General features: G+C 35.9%; 1 protein-coding gene across 1 annotated transcript in view; it reads left to right on the forward strand.

Annotated features, from left to right (window-relative positions):
* The first annotated feature begins 411 nt into the window (after window positions 1–411).
* Window positions 412–15,870, forward strand: part of LOC131409662 (UDP-glucuronosyltransferase 2C1-like) — a 33,818-nt gene continuing 18,359 nt past the window's right edge. Inside the window, exons 1-2 of the mRNA XM_058547207.1 lie at window positions 412–1,132; window positions 7,169–7,317. Of these exons, the coding sequence (XP_058403190.1) occupies window positions 412–1,132; window positions 7,169–7,317 (870 nt within the window). The remainder of the gene's footprint in view (window positions 1,133–7,168; window positions 7,318–15,870) is intronic.

Consider the following 15,870-nt stretch of genomic DNA (forward strand, 5'->3'; position numbering starts at 1 on the left):
AGAAATACTAGAGAGACAATTCTGTTCACAAACATCAAATGAAACCAGAAAAAATGATACAAAATTCAATCTTCATTGAATGTGCTTCACATGGTGATGGATTTTCTTAACATTATTTAGAAATTTATTTTAGATTTGTGTTTAAATTTAAGCCTCTTTATTTTCATATCCTCTAAAAGAAGTTTTGAAACTGAGTCTGAGTATTTTTTTCCTAACTCATTTTATTGACTTTATGGACCTTTTTCTTATCAAAGCAGTTACATTTAATTTTAATCAATAATACAAAGTATGCTGTTCAAAGTTCATGCCAGCATACTATAAACTGGTTGCGAGGGTCAAAGAAGAGATCTTTGGATTGTGAACTTCATGCACTTGGTTTAAGCCCAGGTTTTGTTCGAGCAGGAGCTGATCATGAAGACTGTGAAAGGCTTCTGCATCCTCTTCATGCTGCATCTGTGCTCCTTCGACTCTGGAAGGGCTGGGAAAGTACTTGTATGGCCCATGGATTTTAGTCATTGGATTAATTTAGAAGTTATTCTGGAAGAACTCCATCTTCGTGGGCATGAAATAACCATCCTGGTACCTTCACCTAGCCTTATGATTGATCATACCAAGGTTCCCTTTAATGTAGAGATCCTTCAACTTTCAGTAACTAGAGAAAGTCTCGTGGAAGAGCTCAATACATTTCTGTATGCAACTACTGTTGAACTGCCAAAACTTTCATGGTGGGACATGCAAGTAAAACTGACAGAAATGGGCCGGGAGTTTTTAAGGACGTTCAGAAGAGTATGTGACAGTGCTATCACAAATAAGGAGTTACTCAGCAGGCTACAGGCAGCTAAGTTTGATATCTGCATTGCTGATCCTTTAAGCTTTTGTGGGGAGTTGTTGGCTGAGCTTCTCAATATTCCATTTATATACACTTTTCGATTTTCTGATGGGAATGTCATTGAAAGACTGTGTGGTGGGCTTCCCATCCCTTCTTCTTACGTTCCTGGCAGCACATCAGGACTGACTGACCACATGACTTTTGTACAGAGGCTGGAGAATTGGTTATTGTACCTAACGAGTGATGTGATGTATTTATATTTTCTACTCCCCGAGTGGGATGAGTATTATAGCACAGTTTTAGGTAAGAGAAATTTGCACGTAATAAGGATTCTTCTTTCATATGTAAAATGTAAATATTTATCTGATGGTATAAAAACTTTAAAAATCTGAAGTATAAAAACTTCACTTTAAGTGAAGACGAAAGGTCCTGTGGGTCTTGGGGTAGCTAAACTGTGGCTGAATAGTGGATAAACTGTTTTAAGAGAAAACAAATGATTATTTTTTGTTGTTTGTTTGTTTCAAATGATTGAGTACTTACAACATATCAGAAAAGGAATATTCTTTATGCATAAATTTTACTAGCTGCTACTAATTTTTTTGAGTATCTGGTAAACCTGCATCTAACAGTGTGATTCCTATAACCGTGAACTATTTCTCTCTTGTTTACTTCTTTTATACACCCTCTTTTCCTTCTGATTAACTTGCTATTTCTTAGGCTTTCTGTTTGCGTCCTATCTTGGCTTAGTTATTTGGTTGCAGGAGTTGTCATGTGGTGAACAAAAAACTAGAAAATAAATAAATATATCTTGGTTTTATCTGCCCTTGTCTCCCAAAGAGGAAGAAAAATTGGAAAGTTTTTCTGTGAAGGACAATGTTTCCAGATTTTTTAACTTATCTTTGTTTGCTGTTGTTGTTCTATTCAAAAATGCACTAGAGGTCAACTAGTGAGCTTTGACCCTGAGCACAGTGTTTCTATTTCAGCAAGTCCATTTACCCCTTGTGTTTCCTTCCACATAACTGATTTTTAGATTTAAAAAAGCATTCATATAATTGTCTTAGGAATTATTTTGCATAAGGTATTAGTTATCTTTGAGGAATCATTACCCTGTTTACATTATTTAGGGTTTTTTTGAGATATAATTGACCTATAACATTATATTAATTTCAGGTGTACAGCATAGTGATTTGATATCTGCATATATTGTGAAATGATCACCACAAAATGTCTAGTTAACATCCAACACCATACATAATTATAAATTATTTTTTCTTGAGATGAGAACTTTTACGATTGACTTTCTTAGCAACTTTCAAGTAGACAATATAGTGTTATTAACTGTAGTCACCATGCTGTACAGTACATCTCCAGGACTTACTTATTTTAGAACTTCACATTTGTACCATTTGAACGACTTCACCTGTTGCACCCACCCTCCAACCCCCGCATCTGACAACCACCAATCTATTTTCTGTAGGTAGCAGTTTGTTTTTTGCGTTTTGTTTTTTTCTTTTATATTCCAAGTAGAAGTGATGCATACAGTATTTGTCTTTCTCTGTCTGGCTTCCGGCATTTACCATAATTCCATCAAGGTTCATTCGTACTGAAGTAAATGGTAGGACCTCCTTTTTTCTCATGGCTGAATAATATTTCATTGTACATATACCCATCTTTTCTTTATCCATTCATCCATCTATGTACACTTAGGTTGTTTCCTTGAATTGGCTATTGTAAACAATGCTGCAATGAACATGGGAGTGCAAACATCTCTTCGGGATAGTGATTCCCTTTTCTTCAAATATGTAGCTAGAACTGGAATTGCTAGATCATATGGTAGTCCTATTTTTAATTTTTTGAGGAACCTCCATACTGTTTTCAATAATGGTCGCACCAATTTACATTCCTATCAACAGTGCACAAGTGTTCATTTTTCTCCACATTCTTGCCATCATTTGTTATCTCTTGGCTTGATGATAGCCATCCTAACAAGTGTGAGATGATATCTCATTGTAGTTTTGATTTGCTCTTCCCTGATGATTAGTAATGTTGAGCTTCTTTTCATGTACTTATTGGCCATTTGAATATCTTCTTTGGATAAACATCTATTCAGGTCTTTTGCTCATTTTTAAATTGGATTATTTGTTTTTTTGCTATTGAGTTGTATGAGTTTCTTATATATTTTGGATATTAACCCCTTATCAGATACATGGTTTGCAAATATTTTCTCCCATTTCATAGGTTATCTTTGCATTTTGTTGATCATTTCTTTTGCTATGCAGAAGCTTTTTAATTTGATGAAGTCCGATTTGTTTATTTTTAATTTTGTTGTTCATGCTTTAGGCATCATATCCAAAAAATTATCAAGACCTATGTCAAGAAGGTTTTGCCTTATGTTTTCGTCTTGGAGTTTTACTATTTCATATCTTACATTTAAGTCTTTAATCTATTTTGAATTAATTTTTGTGAGTGGAGTAAGATTGGAGTCTAGTTTCATGCTTTTGCATGTGAATATCTAATTTTCCCAGCACTGTTTACTGTAGAGACTGACTTTTTTCCATTGAGTATTCTTGGTTCCCTTGTGAATTATTAGTTGACTATATATGCATGGATTTATTTTGGGGCTCTCGATTCTATTCTACTGGTCTATCTGTCTGTTCTTATGCCAGTACCATATGGTTTTGATTACTATAGCTTTGTAATAGTTTGAAATCAGAAAGTGTGATTCCTCTAGCTTTGTTTTTCTTTCTCAGGATTGTTTTGCCTATTTGGGGTCTTTTCTGGTTCCATATGAATTTTAAGATTGTCTTCCTTGTTACTAAATGTAACAGAAGTATTTCCAATATATTATCATTACCAAAGTTTAAGTTTATTCCTAAAAAGAATTAAAATTTTCCTTTATAGTTGTGATCTCTTATTTTATAAAACAGCATCCCTTTTCCTTTTTTCTGGTATCTGTTCTAAATTTTCTCTGAGAAATAATTTTCTCACCAGCTCACAAAAAATGCAAGTGCTTCTAATGAAGTACGGTGCCCAGGAATATGCCATATCTTCAAGGAGGCATATGACCTAATCAAGGCCAAGACATTGCGTTGAGACTTTTTCTGGGCATTCTGTGAGAGAAGCAGGTGCTTATTTCTTCTAGACTTGACCCTAAAAAAAAAATGAAGGCAGAGACTGCTGCACCCATTCTTTATCCAGTGTCAGAGTTCAAGCAGCAAAAAGCAAAACTGAGAAAAGATGGCAGTGACTGATCTGCTGAATGGAAATTGTTTATTTGCTTCCGATTCCAGCAGTTTGGTGCTCAGTTTCGGAACTTCTTACATAGTGCAGCATTAGTGATAGGATATGACTCTGTCTCTGATTCTTTCCTAACTTTTGGCACTCTAGAATATTCTTTTTGGGAACATATCAATAATGTGAGAAAGAAGGAGGGCTTGATAAATAGAAGGGAAACATTTCTTTGACTCTCATAGATTTAAAAATACAATTAATATAGATTGTCATTGATCATTCAGAATTCAGGATCTTCATTTTATAATGTATTATAGGAATATTTTTCAAATGTTAAAAAATATAACTCATAGCTCTTACAGAATTATTAAGTGAATCATTCCACAGATACATTCAAATCACAGAGAAAGAAATAGTTAAGATGAAAATCTGGTTCAAAAATTATTTTAAGGAACTATTTACAAACATTTTGGGGAAAAAAAGGAATGTTAAGATAATACTACTAGGTTAGACACAAACTGGTTAATGTCCTGTATGCAATAAAATCATAATTTGGGATGTGATCTTTTCTACCAGACAGAAATATGCAAGTTAATATTTAACATCACTGTATCTGGACTCAAAATCCACAGTGAGTCAATAATAAATAAGAAAGGAAAACACAGACACATTCTCCTAAAGAATTAAATAATCCTTTATTCATTGTTCAACAATGACCCAGCATGGTATCAAAAGGGCTTGATATAGTTTCTTTTGCTTTCCAAATTTGGGACATTTTCTCATAATCTCTTTATCCAGATCCGTTATTTTTCACTCCTCTTGTACTATATTGTCTTCATTTCAATAAGATGCATTAAGCACACTAGATATTATCTAAGGAGTAGAGATTTAACAGGAAAAAGATATTATATTGTTATGAAAGCCAATGAATCAACCATATGACTCTGCAATTCTACTCCTAGATACATATCCAAGATAAATGAAAACATACGTCACATGAATATAGACATGAATGCTCATAGAAGCATTATTCATAGTAGCCAAAAATGGAAACAACCCAAAAGTTCATCAACTGATGAAAGGATATACAAAATGAAGTACATCCATACAAAGAAATATTGTTCAGCATTAAAAACTAATAAAGTACTGATAGATACTACAACATGGATGAACCTTGAAAATATTATGCTAATTGAAAGAAGGTAGCACATAAGGCTACATGGTGTATGATTTCATGTATATGAAATGAATTAAGATTATTCTGGAATAGGAAAATTGAAACAGAAAGTAGATTAGTGGTTGTCAGGGGCTGAGAAGAGGAGGTAATGGAGAATGACTGCCAAAAGATGTGGGATTGCTTCTGGGAGCAATGAAAACATTCTAAAATTAAATAGTGGTGATGGTCGCACAACTTTACGAATGTCCTAAAAACTACTCAATTGTGTATTTAAAAGTAAGACTTGTATAGTATATAAATTACATCTCAATAAAACTGTCATAAAAAGGTGAGGGAGGGAAGCATCACACAAAGAGAATAAGATTATACCCACAACTGAGACCAATAAGGCACCAAAATGGGAAATGTACTGAATATACAACTGGATTTTAAATACCATTGGCATTACCAGAATCTTAGCCATAAATTTTTGATATTTGCTTGTGATCTCTAATGGAGATAGATTGTCCTGGTCAGTTCAAAATCCCTCACATTTTCTGATCAATTCTTTAGAGTAATTAGAACATCAAGGAGAATATTCAAAAAAGTCATATGGTGGGGAACCGTATAGTGGTTATGATGTCTTCATATCATTACTCCTGAATGTATATCTTAAAAGGATACCAAATCTCTGGGTAAGCTTCCTTATTCCACAATAACTGAATAGAATTTAAAAATGAAGCTCTAGGGGCCAGCCCAATGGTGTAGTGTTTAAGTTCACGCACTCCACTTCGGCTACCCGGGGTTCGCAAGTTTGGATCCCGGGCACAGATCTACGCACCGCTCATCAAGTCATGCTGTGGCAGGCATCCCACATATAAAATAGAGGAAGATGGGCACAGACGTTAGCTCAGGGCCAATCTTCCTCAGCAAAAAAAAAAAAAAAAGAAGCAGCAGCTCTGGCTCCAATGTAAGGAAAAAAGATTTAATTCAGAGTCACTAATTTGAGTTTTTATTCTCTTAATGTTCAAAAGTTCCCACTTCTGTTGAAAAGTACTCCTTTTGCACTGTTTGCCTAATAAATATGTCAGAATAAAAAATATTTTGCCAACAGATTATTATGCAGTGCTATATCTTCCCCAAAGAGGACAAAGTCTTGTGAAACAGAAACTTTCATTTTGTATAGCAAAGGAGATAATCACCTTCAAAAATGTATTAATAGGGGGCAGGCTCAGTGGTATAGTGGGTAAGTTCACATGATCTGATTCAGTGGCACAGAATTCGCGGGCTCGGTCCAGCTACAGACCTATGCACTGTTTATCAAGCCATGCAGTGGCAAGTGTCCCACATATAAAGTAGAGAAAGATGGGCACGGATGTTAGCCCAGGGCCAGTCTTCCTCAGCAAAAAGAGGGGAATTGGCAACAGATGTTATCTCAGGGCTAATCTTCTTCAGCAAAAAAAAAAAAAATTAAAAGATTTCCATTTCTGGTAGGACGTAACTAGTTGTGGTAGAACACTCAAAAACACTAGGAAAAGATGCAAAAATTACAAAAATCATTTTTCAAAGATACCAAAGGCTTTTTGAGCAACAAGGATGAGATAAATTGGAGTTCCAGAAGAGGAGTAGACACTCTACCATAGTGAGCTGAGGATCGCTGCCTGAGTTTCTTGTGTCTGCTGGGAGCACTTGCCAATTCTGAGCATGGACTAGGGCTCAGGCTTAGCTGAAGCAGAAAGACTTGTCAGCAGGCTTTTGGCCGTGTTCTAGACTTAAATCCTTTGTTTGATTATTCATAATCTCACTATGGTATACTCTTGGTAAGGGGGAAGGCAATAGATTTCCCATGGTTTACATAGACCCAATACTGGTTCTTTATGGATTTTTCTTAGAAAATTGAATGGTAAAACATTTTCCACTTAACGTATCACTTTGTTTTCATTTTTATTCAGGAAAACCTACCACATTATGTGAGACTATGGGGAAAGCTGATATGTGGTTGATTCGAACTTCCTGGGATTTCGAATTTCCTTACCCTTATTTACCTAATTTTGAATTTATTGGAGGACTACACTGCAAGCCTGCAAAGCCCCTACCTAAGGTAATCAATTTTCCTTATTTTTGCTTGTTTGAGTATTTGTCTTTTGGAATGATTTTTGGTTTATTATTTATCGTATTTGACCCTCAAACTGAAAACACAAACACAGGAATTAATGGACATTCTCCTCTTAGATTATTATACTGCCATAGGTATCTTGTAACTTTATCATGGCAACCATTTGTGATGTTCGTCAAGTATACCAGATATTTGATAGGAATGAAATTCCTAGCCCTGAGTTTAGTGGAACTATGAAGTACTCTCTGGGCAACTACTACGAGCTAAAGTGTCATGGATCACTTCCAGGCCCAACACGTAATTTTCTGGCCCAGAAACTCCAGAATTCTCTTTTCTCTTGTTATGTCAACAGGCTGTGTTCCAAATATTGGCTACTCTGTCAACCTGAGTTCTTGATTAAAGTATATATGTACAATCTGCATTTCAATAGATGGACACAAGGCATGAGAAAGAAATAGACTGTTGTTTTAAGCCACTGAGATTTTGCAGTTGCATGTTATTTAGCATCATGTCATCTTAGAAATGGACAATAGTGAGTAAATTATAACAATTTGAGAATAGATCAAATAGAGATACGATGGTCTATCCAAAACATCTGGGAGAAGTGCAGTAATGATGAACTGTTTGGTTTGAATAGAGGAGAGAAATGAGACTGGAGAGACAATTGAGGGTTAGATTATGTAAAAACAAATGAGCAATACTAAATATTCTTTACTTTAAATTTAAGGTCAGTGAAGGACAAATGCATAAGTTTTAAGCAGTAATGTGTTCTAAATTGTTTATTTAGGTCTTGGCTTACTCTTTCACAAATCTTGGCTATTGAATTTTTTGGAATGGAGCAAGATTTAAAGCAGGGAAATGAGCTGAGATATAGTTGCAATAGTTCCTGTAAGAGATTATAGAGATCAAAACTACAATCTGATAGTGATTTTAGTAGAAGTGGACTGATTTTAAGTCTTTACAAAGAAGTTCAATAGTATTTGGTGATTGGCAGGAGGGGGAGGTTAGGAGAGAGAGTTCAAGAAGGAATACTGGGCTTTCTGTGTGTTTGCCTTTCCTTCATTTGTTTCTTTCTGTGGGCAATTCAGTAGAGAATATTGGCATTTACTAAAGTGAGGAATAGCTGTGAGGGAAAATGATGTGTTCATATATGGGCATGCTGAATTTGAGGCGCCAATGCAATGTCTAGTAAGCAGCTACTGAATTCAGTGTCTTAATCTCAGGGGACAGGTCTATGTATCATTTGTGATTTTTCACTAATAGACTTTTTTTAGATCCATTTACATTCATAGCAAAATTGAATAGAAAGTACAGAGAGTTTTCTCCTAGCTTCTATCCACCTCGCACACACAAATTCCCCAATGATCAATATCCCAGCTGTGTGGCACATTTGTTACAATCAATGGACCAACATTTACACATCAATGTCAACCAAAGTCCATACTGTACTTTAAGGTTTACTCTTTGTATTGTACATTCTATAGGTTTGAATAAATGGATAATTACATGTATCCATCCTTATAGTATCATAAGAAATAGTTTCTCTGCCCTAATAATCCTCTGTGCTCCACTTATTCATCCCTCCCTGCCCCTAAATCCCTGGAAATCACTGATTTTTTTTACTGCCTCCATAGTTTTGCCTTTTCCATAAGCAGTGGTTTTAAACTGAGGATGTCAAGGAATAATAAGACATGATTTTGTATTGGCTAAATCACCCTGGATAAAAACAGAACTTGGCATGGAGCAGAGGACTATGAGCCAGATGCCAAAGGCTCCTGTGAACAGAAGTCTTCCTGAAAGTCTGACAGTCGGCATGGGAAATTGATAGTACAGATTGAACACATATCATGCGGATAGTCTTTAAAAGTATAGAAAAGGAAATGGTTGGAAATGCAGTTAGAAGAGGGGAGGACACAGACCAAACCTCTGTCTGGATCCTGATGCAAGTAGGGAAAAATGAGTGGAGTATACGTAAAGGATTGTAGGGCAAGAATCAAGTTTCAGGTAAGATCAGGAAGTATATGAAATATTCATTGAAAAGGCTAAAAATGTTGGGGAATTTTTAAATCATGTAACAAAATTCTTAACTTTATCTTGTTATATGAGAACATTAATTTAATTTTGACAAGTTAAATAATACTAGATATCTATTCTACATTTTACTAAACCATTGCTTCTGCTCAGAAAGCGGTCACTTAAATATTCGGAGCCTTCTTCATATTATTTCATATTTTTTGGCAAAACAGCCGTGCACTGTAAAGATTCCATTCTAAAAGCATAGAAGTCAGCTGTTGGGGTAGTGTGAGATTTACTTATATGCATATCTGTTATATCTTAACACATCAAATATATTCAGAACCCTCCTATTGCCTTATTATTGATCCAATAATGCATGCATATGTGTGTGCATATATATGTATATTACATGTTTGTGTATATTTATGTATTTATTTATTTTAGCAACAGTGTGTCACTAAGGATCTATCTGATTTTTTTTTGTCTGTTTATTGTGGTAACATTGGTTTACAATATTGGGTAAATTTCAGGTGTCCATCATTATACTTCTATTTCTGCATGGGTTACATCATGTTCTCATGTTCACCACCCACATACTAATTACAATCCATCACCACACACATGTGCCTAATTATCCCTTTCATGCTCCTCCTCCCCTCTTTCTCTCTGTTAACCACCAGTCCAATCTCTGTCTCTATGTGTTTGTTTGTTGGTGTTATTATCTACCACACAATGAGTGAGATCACAAGGTATTTGACCTTCTGAGTTGATTTATTTCACTTTGCGTAATACTCTCAATGTCCATCCGTGTTGTCACAAATGGCTGGATTTCATCGTTTCTTATGGCTGAGTAGTATTCCATTGTGTATATATACCATACCACATCTTCTTTATCCATTCATCCCTTGATGGGCACTTAGGTTGCTTCCAAGTCTTGGCGATTGTGAATAATGCTGCAGGGAACACAGGGGTGCATGTATCTTTAGGCAGTGATGTTTTCACGTTCTTTTGATAAATACTGTTTTCCATATTGGTTGCACCAGTTTGCACTCCCACCAGCAGTGTATGAGAGTTCCCTTCTCTCCACATCCTCTCCAACACTTGTTGTTTCCTGTCTTGTTAATTATAGCCATTCTGAGGGACAAGAGGTGATATCTCATTGTAGTTTCCATTTGCATTTCCCTGATAGTTAATGATGTTGAACATCTTTTCATGTGCCTGTTGGCCATCTGTGTATCTTCTTTGGGGAAACGTCTGTTCAGGTCTTTTACCCATCTTTTAATTGGGTTGTTAGTTTTTTTCTTGTTGAGACACATGTATTCTTTATGTATTTTGGAGATTAACCCCTTATGAGATGTGAGGTTTCCAAATATCTTCTCCCAATTGTTAGGTTGTCTTTTCATTTTGTTGATGGTCTCCTTTGCTGTGCAGAAGCTTTTTAGTTTTATGTAATCCTGTTTGTCTGTTTTTCCTACTCTTGCGTGGTTTCTCTTGCCCAGTCAGACATGGTGCATCAAAATATATTGCTAAGACAGCTGTCAAAGAGTGTACTGCCTACATTTCCTTCTAGAATTTTCATGGTTTCAGGTCTTACATTCAAGTCTTTAATCCATTTTGAGTTAATTTTTGTGGAGGATGTAAGGTAATGTTCTACTTTGATTTTTTTGCATGTGGCTGTCCAGTTTTCCCAACACCATTTGTTGAAGAGACTTTCCTTTCTCCCTTGTATGTTCCCGGCTCCTTTGTCGAAGATTAGCTGCCCATAGATGTGTAGGTTTATTTCTGGGCTTTTGATTCTATTCCATTGATCTGTGTGTCTGTTTTTGTGCCAGTACCATGCTGTTTTGATTGCTATAGCTTTGTAGTATATTTTGAAATCAGGGAGTGGGAAACCTCCAGATTTGTTCTTTTTTCTCAGGATTCCTTTAGCTATTCCGGGTCTTTTGTTGTTCGATATATATTTCATGATTCTTTATTCTATTTCTTTGAAAAATGTTGTTGAAATTTTGATAGGGATTGCATTGAATCTATAGACTGCTTTAGGAAGTATGGACATCTTAACTATGTTAATTCTTCCAATCCAAGGGAACAGAATATCTTTCCATTTCTTTGTGTCTTCTTCAATTTATTTCAACAATGTTTTATAATTTTCAGCATGCAGATCTTTCACCTCTTTGGTTAAGTTTATTCCTAGCTGTTTTATTCTTTATGTTGTAATTGTAAATGGGATTGTATTCTTAATTTCTTTTTCTGCTACTTCATTATTAGTGTATAGAAATGCAACTGATTTTTGTATGTTGATTTTGTATGCTGCAACTTTACCGTATTAGTTTATTACTTCTAAAAGTTTTTTGGTTGATTATTTAGGGTTTTGTATCTATAAAATCATGTCATCTTCAAATAGTGACAGTTTCACTTCTTCCTTTCCAATCTGGATCCCTTTTATTTCTTTTTCTTGCCTGATTGTTCTGGTTAGGACTTCCAATGCTCTATTAAATAGGAGGGGTGAGAGTGGGCATCCTAGTCTGGTTCCTGTTCTTACAGGGATAGCTTTCAGTTTTTCACCATTGAGGATGATATTAGCTGTGGGTTTGTCATATATGTCCTTTATTATGTTGATGTTCTTTCCTTCTATACCCATTTTATTCAGAGTTTTTATCATAAATGGATGCTGTATCTTGTCAAATGCTTTCTCTACATCTACTGAGATGATCATGAGATTTTTGTTCTTCATTTTATTAATGTGGTGTATCACGTTGATTGATTTGTGAATGTTAAATCATCCCTGCATCCCTGGAATAAATCCCATCTGATCATACGGTGTATAATCTTTTTAATCTATTGTTGTATGCAATTTGCTAGTATTTTGACGAGGATTTTTGCATCAATGTTCATTGGTGATATTGGCCTATAATTTTCTTTTTTGTGTTGTCCTTGTCTGGCTTTGGTATCAGGGTAATGTCAGCTTTGTAGAATGAGTTAGGGAGCTCCTGCCTCCCCTGAATTTTTTTGAAGAGTTTGAGAAGGATAGGTATTAAGTCTTCTTTGAATGTTTGGTAGAATTCATGAGGGAAGCCACCTGGTCCTGGACTTTTATTTTGGGGGACGTTTTTGATTACGGTTTCGATCTCCTTACTGGCTATTGATCTATTCGAATTCTCTATTTCTTCTTGATCCAGTTTTGGAAAGTCATATGATTCTAAGAATTTATCCATTTCTTCCAGATTGCCCAATTTGTTGGCATATAGCTTTTCACAGTATTCTCTTATAATCTTTTGTATTTCTGAGGTGTCTGTTGTAATTTCTCCTCTTTCATTTCTGATTTTACTTATTTGAGCCTTCTCTCTTTCTTTTTTTTTTTTTTGGTGAGTCTAGCTAAAGGTCAATTTTGTTTATCTTTTCATAGAACCAGATCTTGGTTTTATTAATTTTTTCTATTTTTTTTTTTTGGTCGCTATTTCATTTATTTCTGCTCTGATTTTTATTATTTCCCTTCTTCTACTGATTTTGGGCTTTGTTTGTTCTTCTTTTTTCAATTCTTTTAGGTGTATTCTTAGATTGTTTATTTGAGATTTTTCTTGTTTGTTGAGATAGGCCCGTATTGCTATAAACTTCCCTCTTAGAACTGCTTTTGCAGTATCCCAAAAATTCTGGCATGTCGTATTTTCATTTGTCTCCAGGTATTTTTTGACTTATTTGATTTCTTCATTGATCCAATCAGTGTTCAGCAGCATTTTTTTTTAATCCCCATGTATTTGTGACTTTTCTGATTTTCTCGCTATAGTTGATTTCTAGTTTCATACAGTTGAGGTCAGAAAAGATGCTTGGTATTATTTCAGTCTTCTTAAATTTATGGAGACTTGTTTTGTGGCCTAATATGTGATCAATCCTGGAGAATGTTCCATGTGTATTTGAAAAGAACGTGTATTCTTTGGTTTTTGGATGGAATGTTCTGTATATATCTACTAGGTCCATCTGTTCTAGTGTGTTATTTAAGGCCAATGTTTCCTTATTGATCTCCTGTTTGGATGATCTATCCATTGGTGTAAGTGGAGTGTTAAAGTCCCCTACTATTATTGTGTTACTGTCTATTTCTCTTTTTATGTCTGTTAATAATTGCTTTATATATTTAGGTGCTCTTACGTTGGGTGCATAGATATTTACAAGTGTGATATCCTCTTGTTGGATTGTTCCCTTGATCATTGTGTAGTGCCCTTCTTTGTCTCTTTTTACAGTTTTTGCTTTAAAGTCTATTTTTTCTGATATGAGTCTTGCTATCCCAGCTTTCTTTTCATTGCCATTTTCATGGAGTATCTTTTTCCATCCCTTTACTTTCAGTTTGTGAGTGTTTTTAGGTCTGAAGTGTGTCGCTTGTATGCAGCATATATATATTGGTCTTGTTTTTTCATCCAATCAGCCACCCTGTGCCTTTTAATTGGAGCATTTAGTCCATTGACATTTAAAATAACTATTGATAAGTATGTACTTACTGCCATTTTTTTAACTTTTCTTTTTCTAGGTATTTTAGTAGTTCTTCTCTGTTCCTTACTTCTTCTCTTGCACTCTTCCCTGGTGGTTTGATGGCTTTCTTTAGTATTATATCTAGGTTCCTTTCTCTTAGTTTTTTGTGTATTTTTTATAGGTTTCTGGTTTGTGATTGCCATGGTGTTCATATACAGTAACCTACATATATAGCAATCTATATGAAGTTGATAGTCTCTTTAGTTTGACCTCTGTCTGAAAGCTATACTATTTAACTCTCCTCCTCTCACATTTTATGTTTTTGATATCATATATAACCTCTGTTTTGTGCATTTGTATCCATTAACCTCTTATGGAAATAGGTAATTTTTCCTATTTGTGGTCTTCTCTTTTCCCCTTAAATAAGTCCCTTTATCATTTCTTGTAGTACTGGTTTCTTGGTGACAAACCCCTTTAATTTTTGCTTGTCTGGGAAACTTTTTCTCTCTCCTTCCATTTTTTTTTTTTTTTTGTGAGGGAGATCAGCCCTGAGCTAACATCCATACTAATCTTCCTCTTTTTGCTGAGGAAGACCAGCTCTGAGCTAACATCTATCGCCAATCCTCCTCCTTTTTTTTTTTTTTCCTTCCCCAAAACCCCAGTAGATAGTTGTATGTCATAGTTGCACTTCCTTCTAGTTGCTGTATGTGGGATGCGGCCTCAGCATGGCCGAAGAAGTGGTGCATCGGTGCGCACCCGGGATCCAAACCCAGGCTGCCAGAAGCAGAGCGTGCTCACTTAACCGCTAAGCCACTGGGCCGGCCCCTCTCTCCTTCTATTTTGAATGATAACCTTGCTGGGTAGAGTATTCTTGGCTGTACGTTTTTTTCCTTTTAGCATTTTAAATATATCATGCCACTCTCTTCTATCCTGTAAGGTTTCTGCTGAGAAGTCAGCTGATAGCCTTATGGGGTTTCCTTTGTATGTAACTTGTCTTTCTCTTGCGGCTTTTAGGATTCTCTCTTTATCTTTAATTCTGGACATTTTAATTATAATGTGTCTTGGTGTGGGCCTCTTTGGGTTTATCTTGTTTGGTGCTCTCTGTGCTTCCTGTACCTGACGTCTGTTTCCTTCCTTAGGTTAGGGATGTTTTCAGCTATTATTTCTTCAAATAGATTCTCTGCCCCTTTGTCTCACTCTTGTCCTTCTGGGACACCTATAACAGGGATGTTAGTGCACTTGATGTTGTTCCAGAGGTCCCTTAGACTGTCCTCACTCTTTTTAATTCTATTTTCCTTTATCTGTTCAGCTTGGATGATTTCTTCTAGTCTTTTGTCTAGCTCGCAGATCCATTCTTCTGTATCCCCTACTCTGCTTTTGAGACCCTCTAGTGAATTTTTCATTTCTAGTATGGCATTCTTCATTTCTGATTGGGTCTTTTTTATATTTTCCATTTCTTTTTTGACTTTCTCACTGAGTTCATCCATTCTGCTCCCAAGATCAGTGAGCATCCTTAACACTCTTTTTTTGAACTCGCCCTCGGGTAAGTTGCTCATTTCTGTTTCACTTGGTTCCTTTTCTGGGGTTTTGTCCTGTTCCCTTACTTGGAAGGTATTCCTTTGCCTCCTCATTTTGCCTGTTTCTCTGTGCTTGTGTCTGTGTATTAGGTAGCTCAGCTATGTCTCCTGCTCTTGGATAGGTGACCTTATATAATTGATCCCTTATGAGGCCCGGCAGTGTGCTTTCCTCAGTTCTGAATGCTCCAGGAGCGACATCCATGTGCGCTACATGTGTCCTTCTGTTGTGGTGTGATTGGTCTTCCTGTAGGTGCCCAGGGAGGCTGAGCTATGCCTCTGGCCAGCTGTTGTAATGCTCAGCTGCTTGTAGTTGTTGTGAGCCCTTCAGTCTCTTCATTGGGTGTGGGGAGCCCCAGCACAGTTGGCTGCAATTTCTAATAACACATTCCTGTTGTAGTATTTCTATTAAGTGAGTAGGCCCCCAGTGTGGCAGGTTGTTAAGCTCAAGGGCTTACAATTGCTATAAACCTCCAGCCTTTAGGTC

The sequence above is a fragment of the Diceros bicornis genome, chromosome 8, assembly GCF_020826845.1.
Source record: "Diceros bicornis minor isolate mBicDic1 chromosome 8, mDicBic1.mat.cur, whole genome shotgun sequence".
NCBI lineage: Eukaryota > Metazoa > Chordata > Mammalia > Perissodactyla > Rhinocerotidae > Diceros > Diceros bicornis.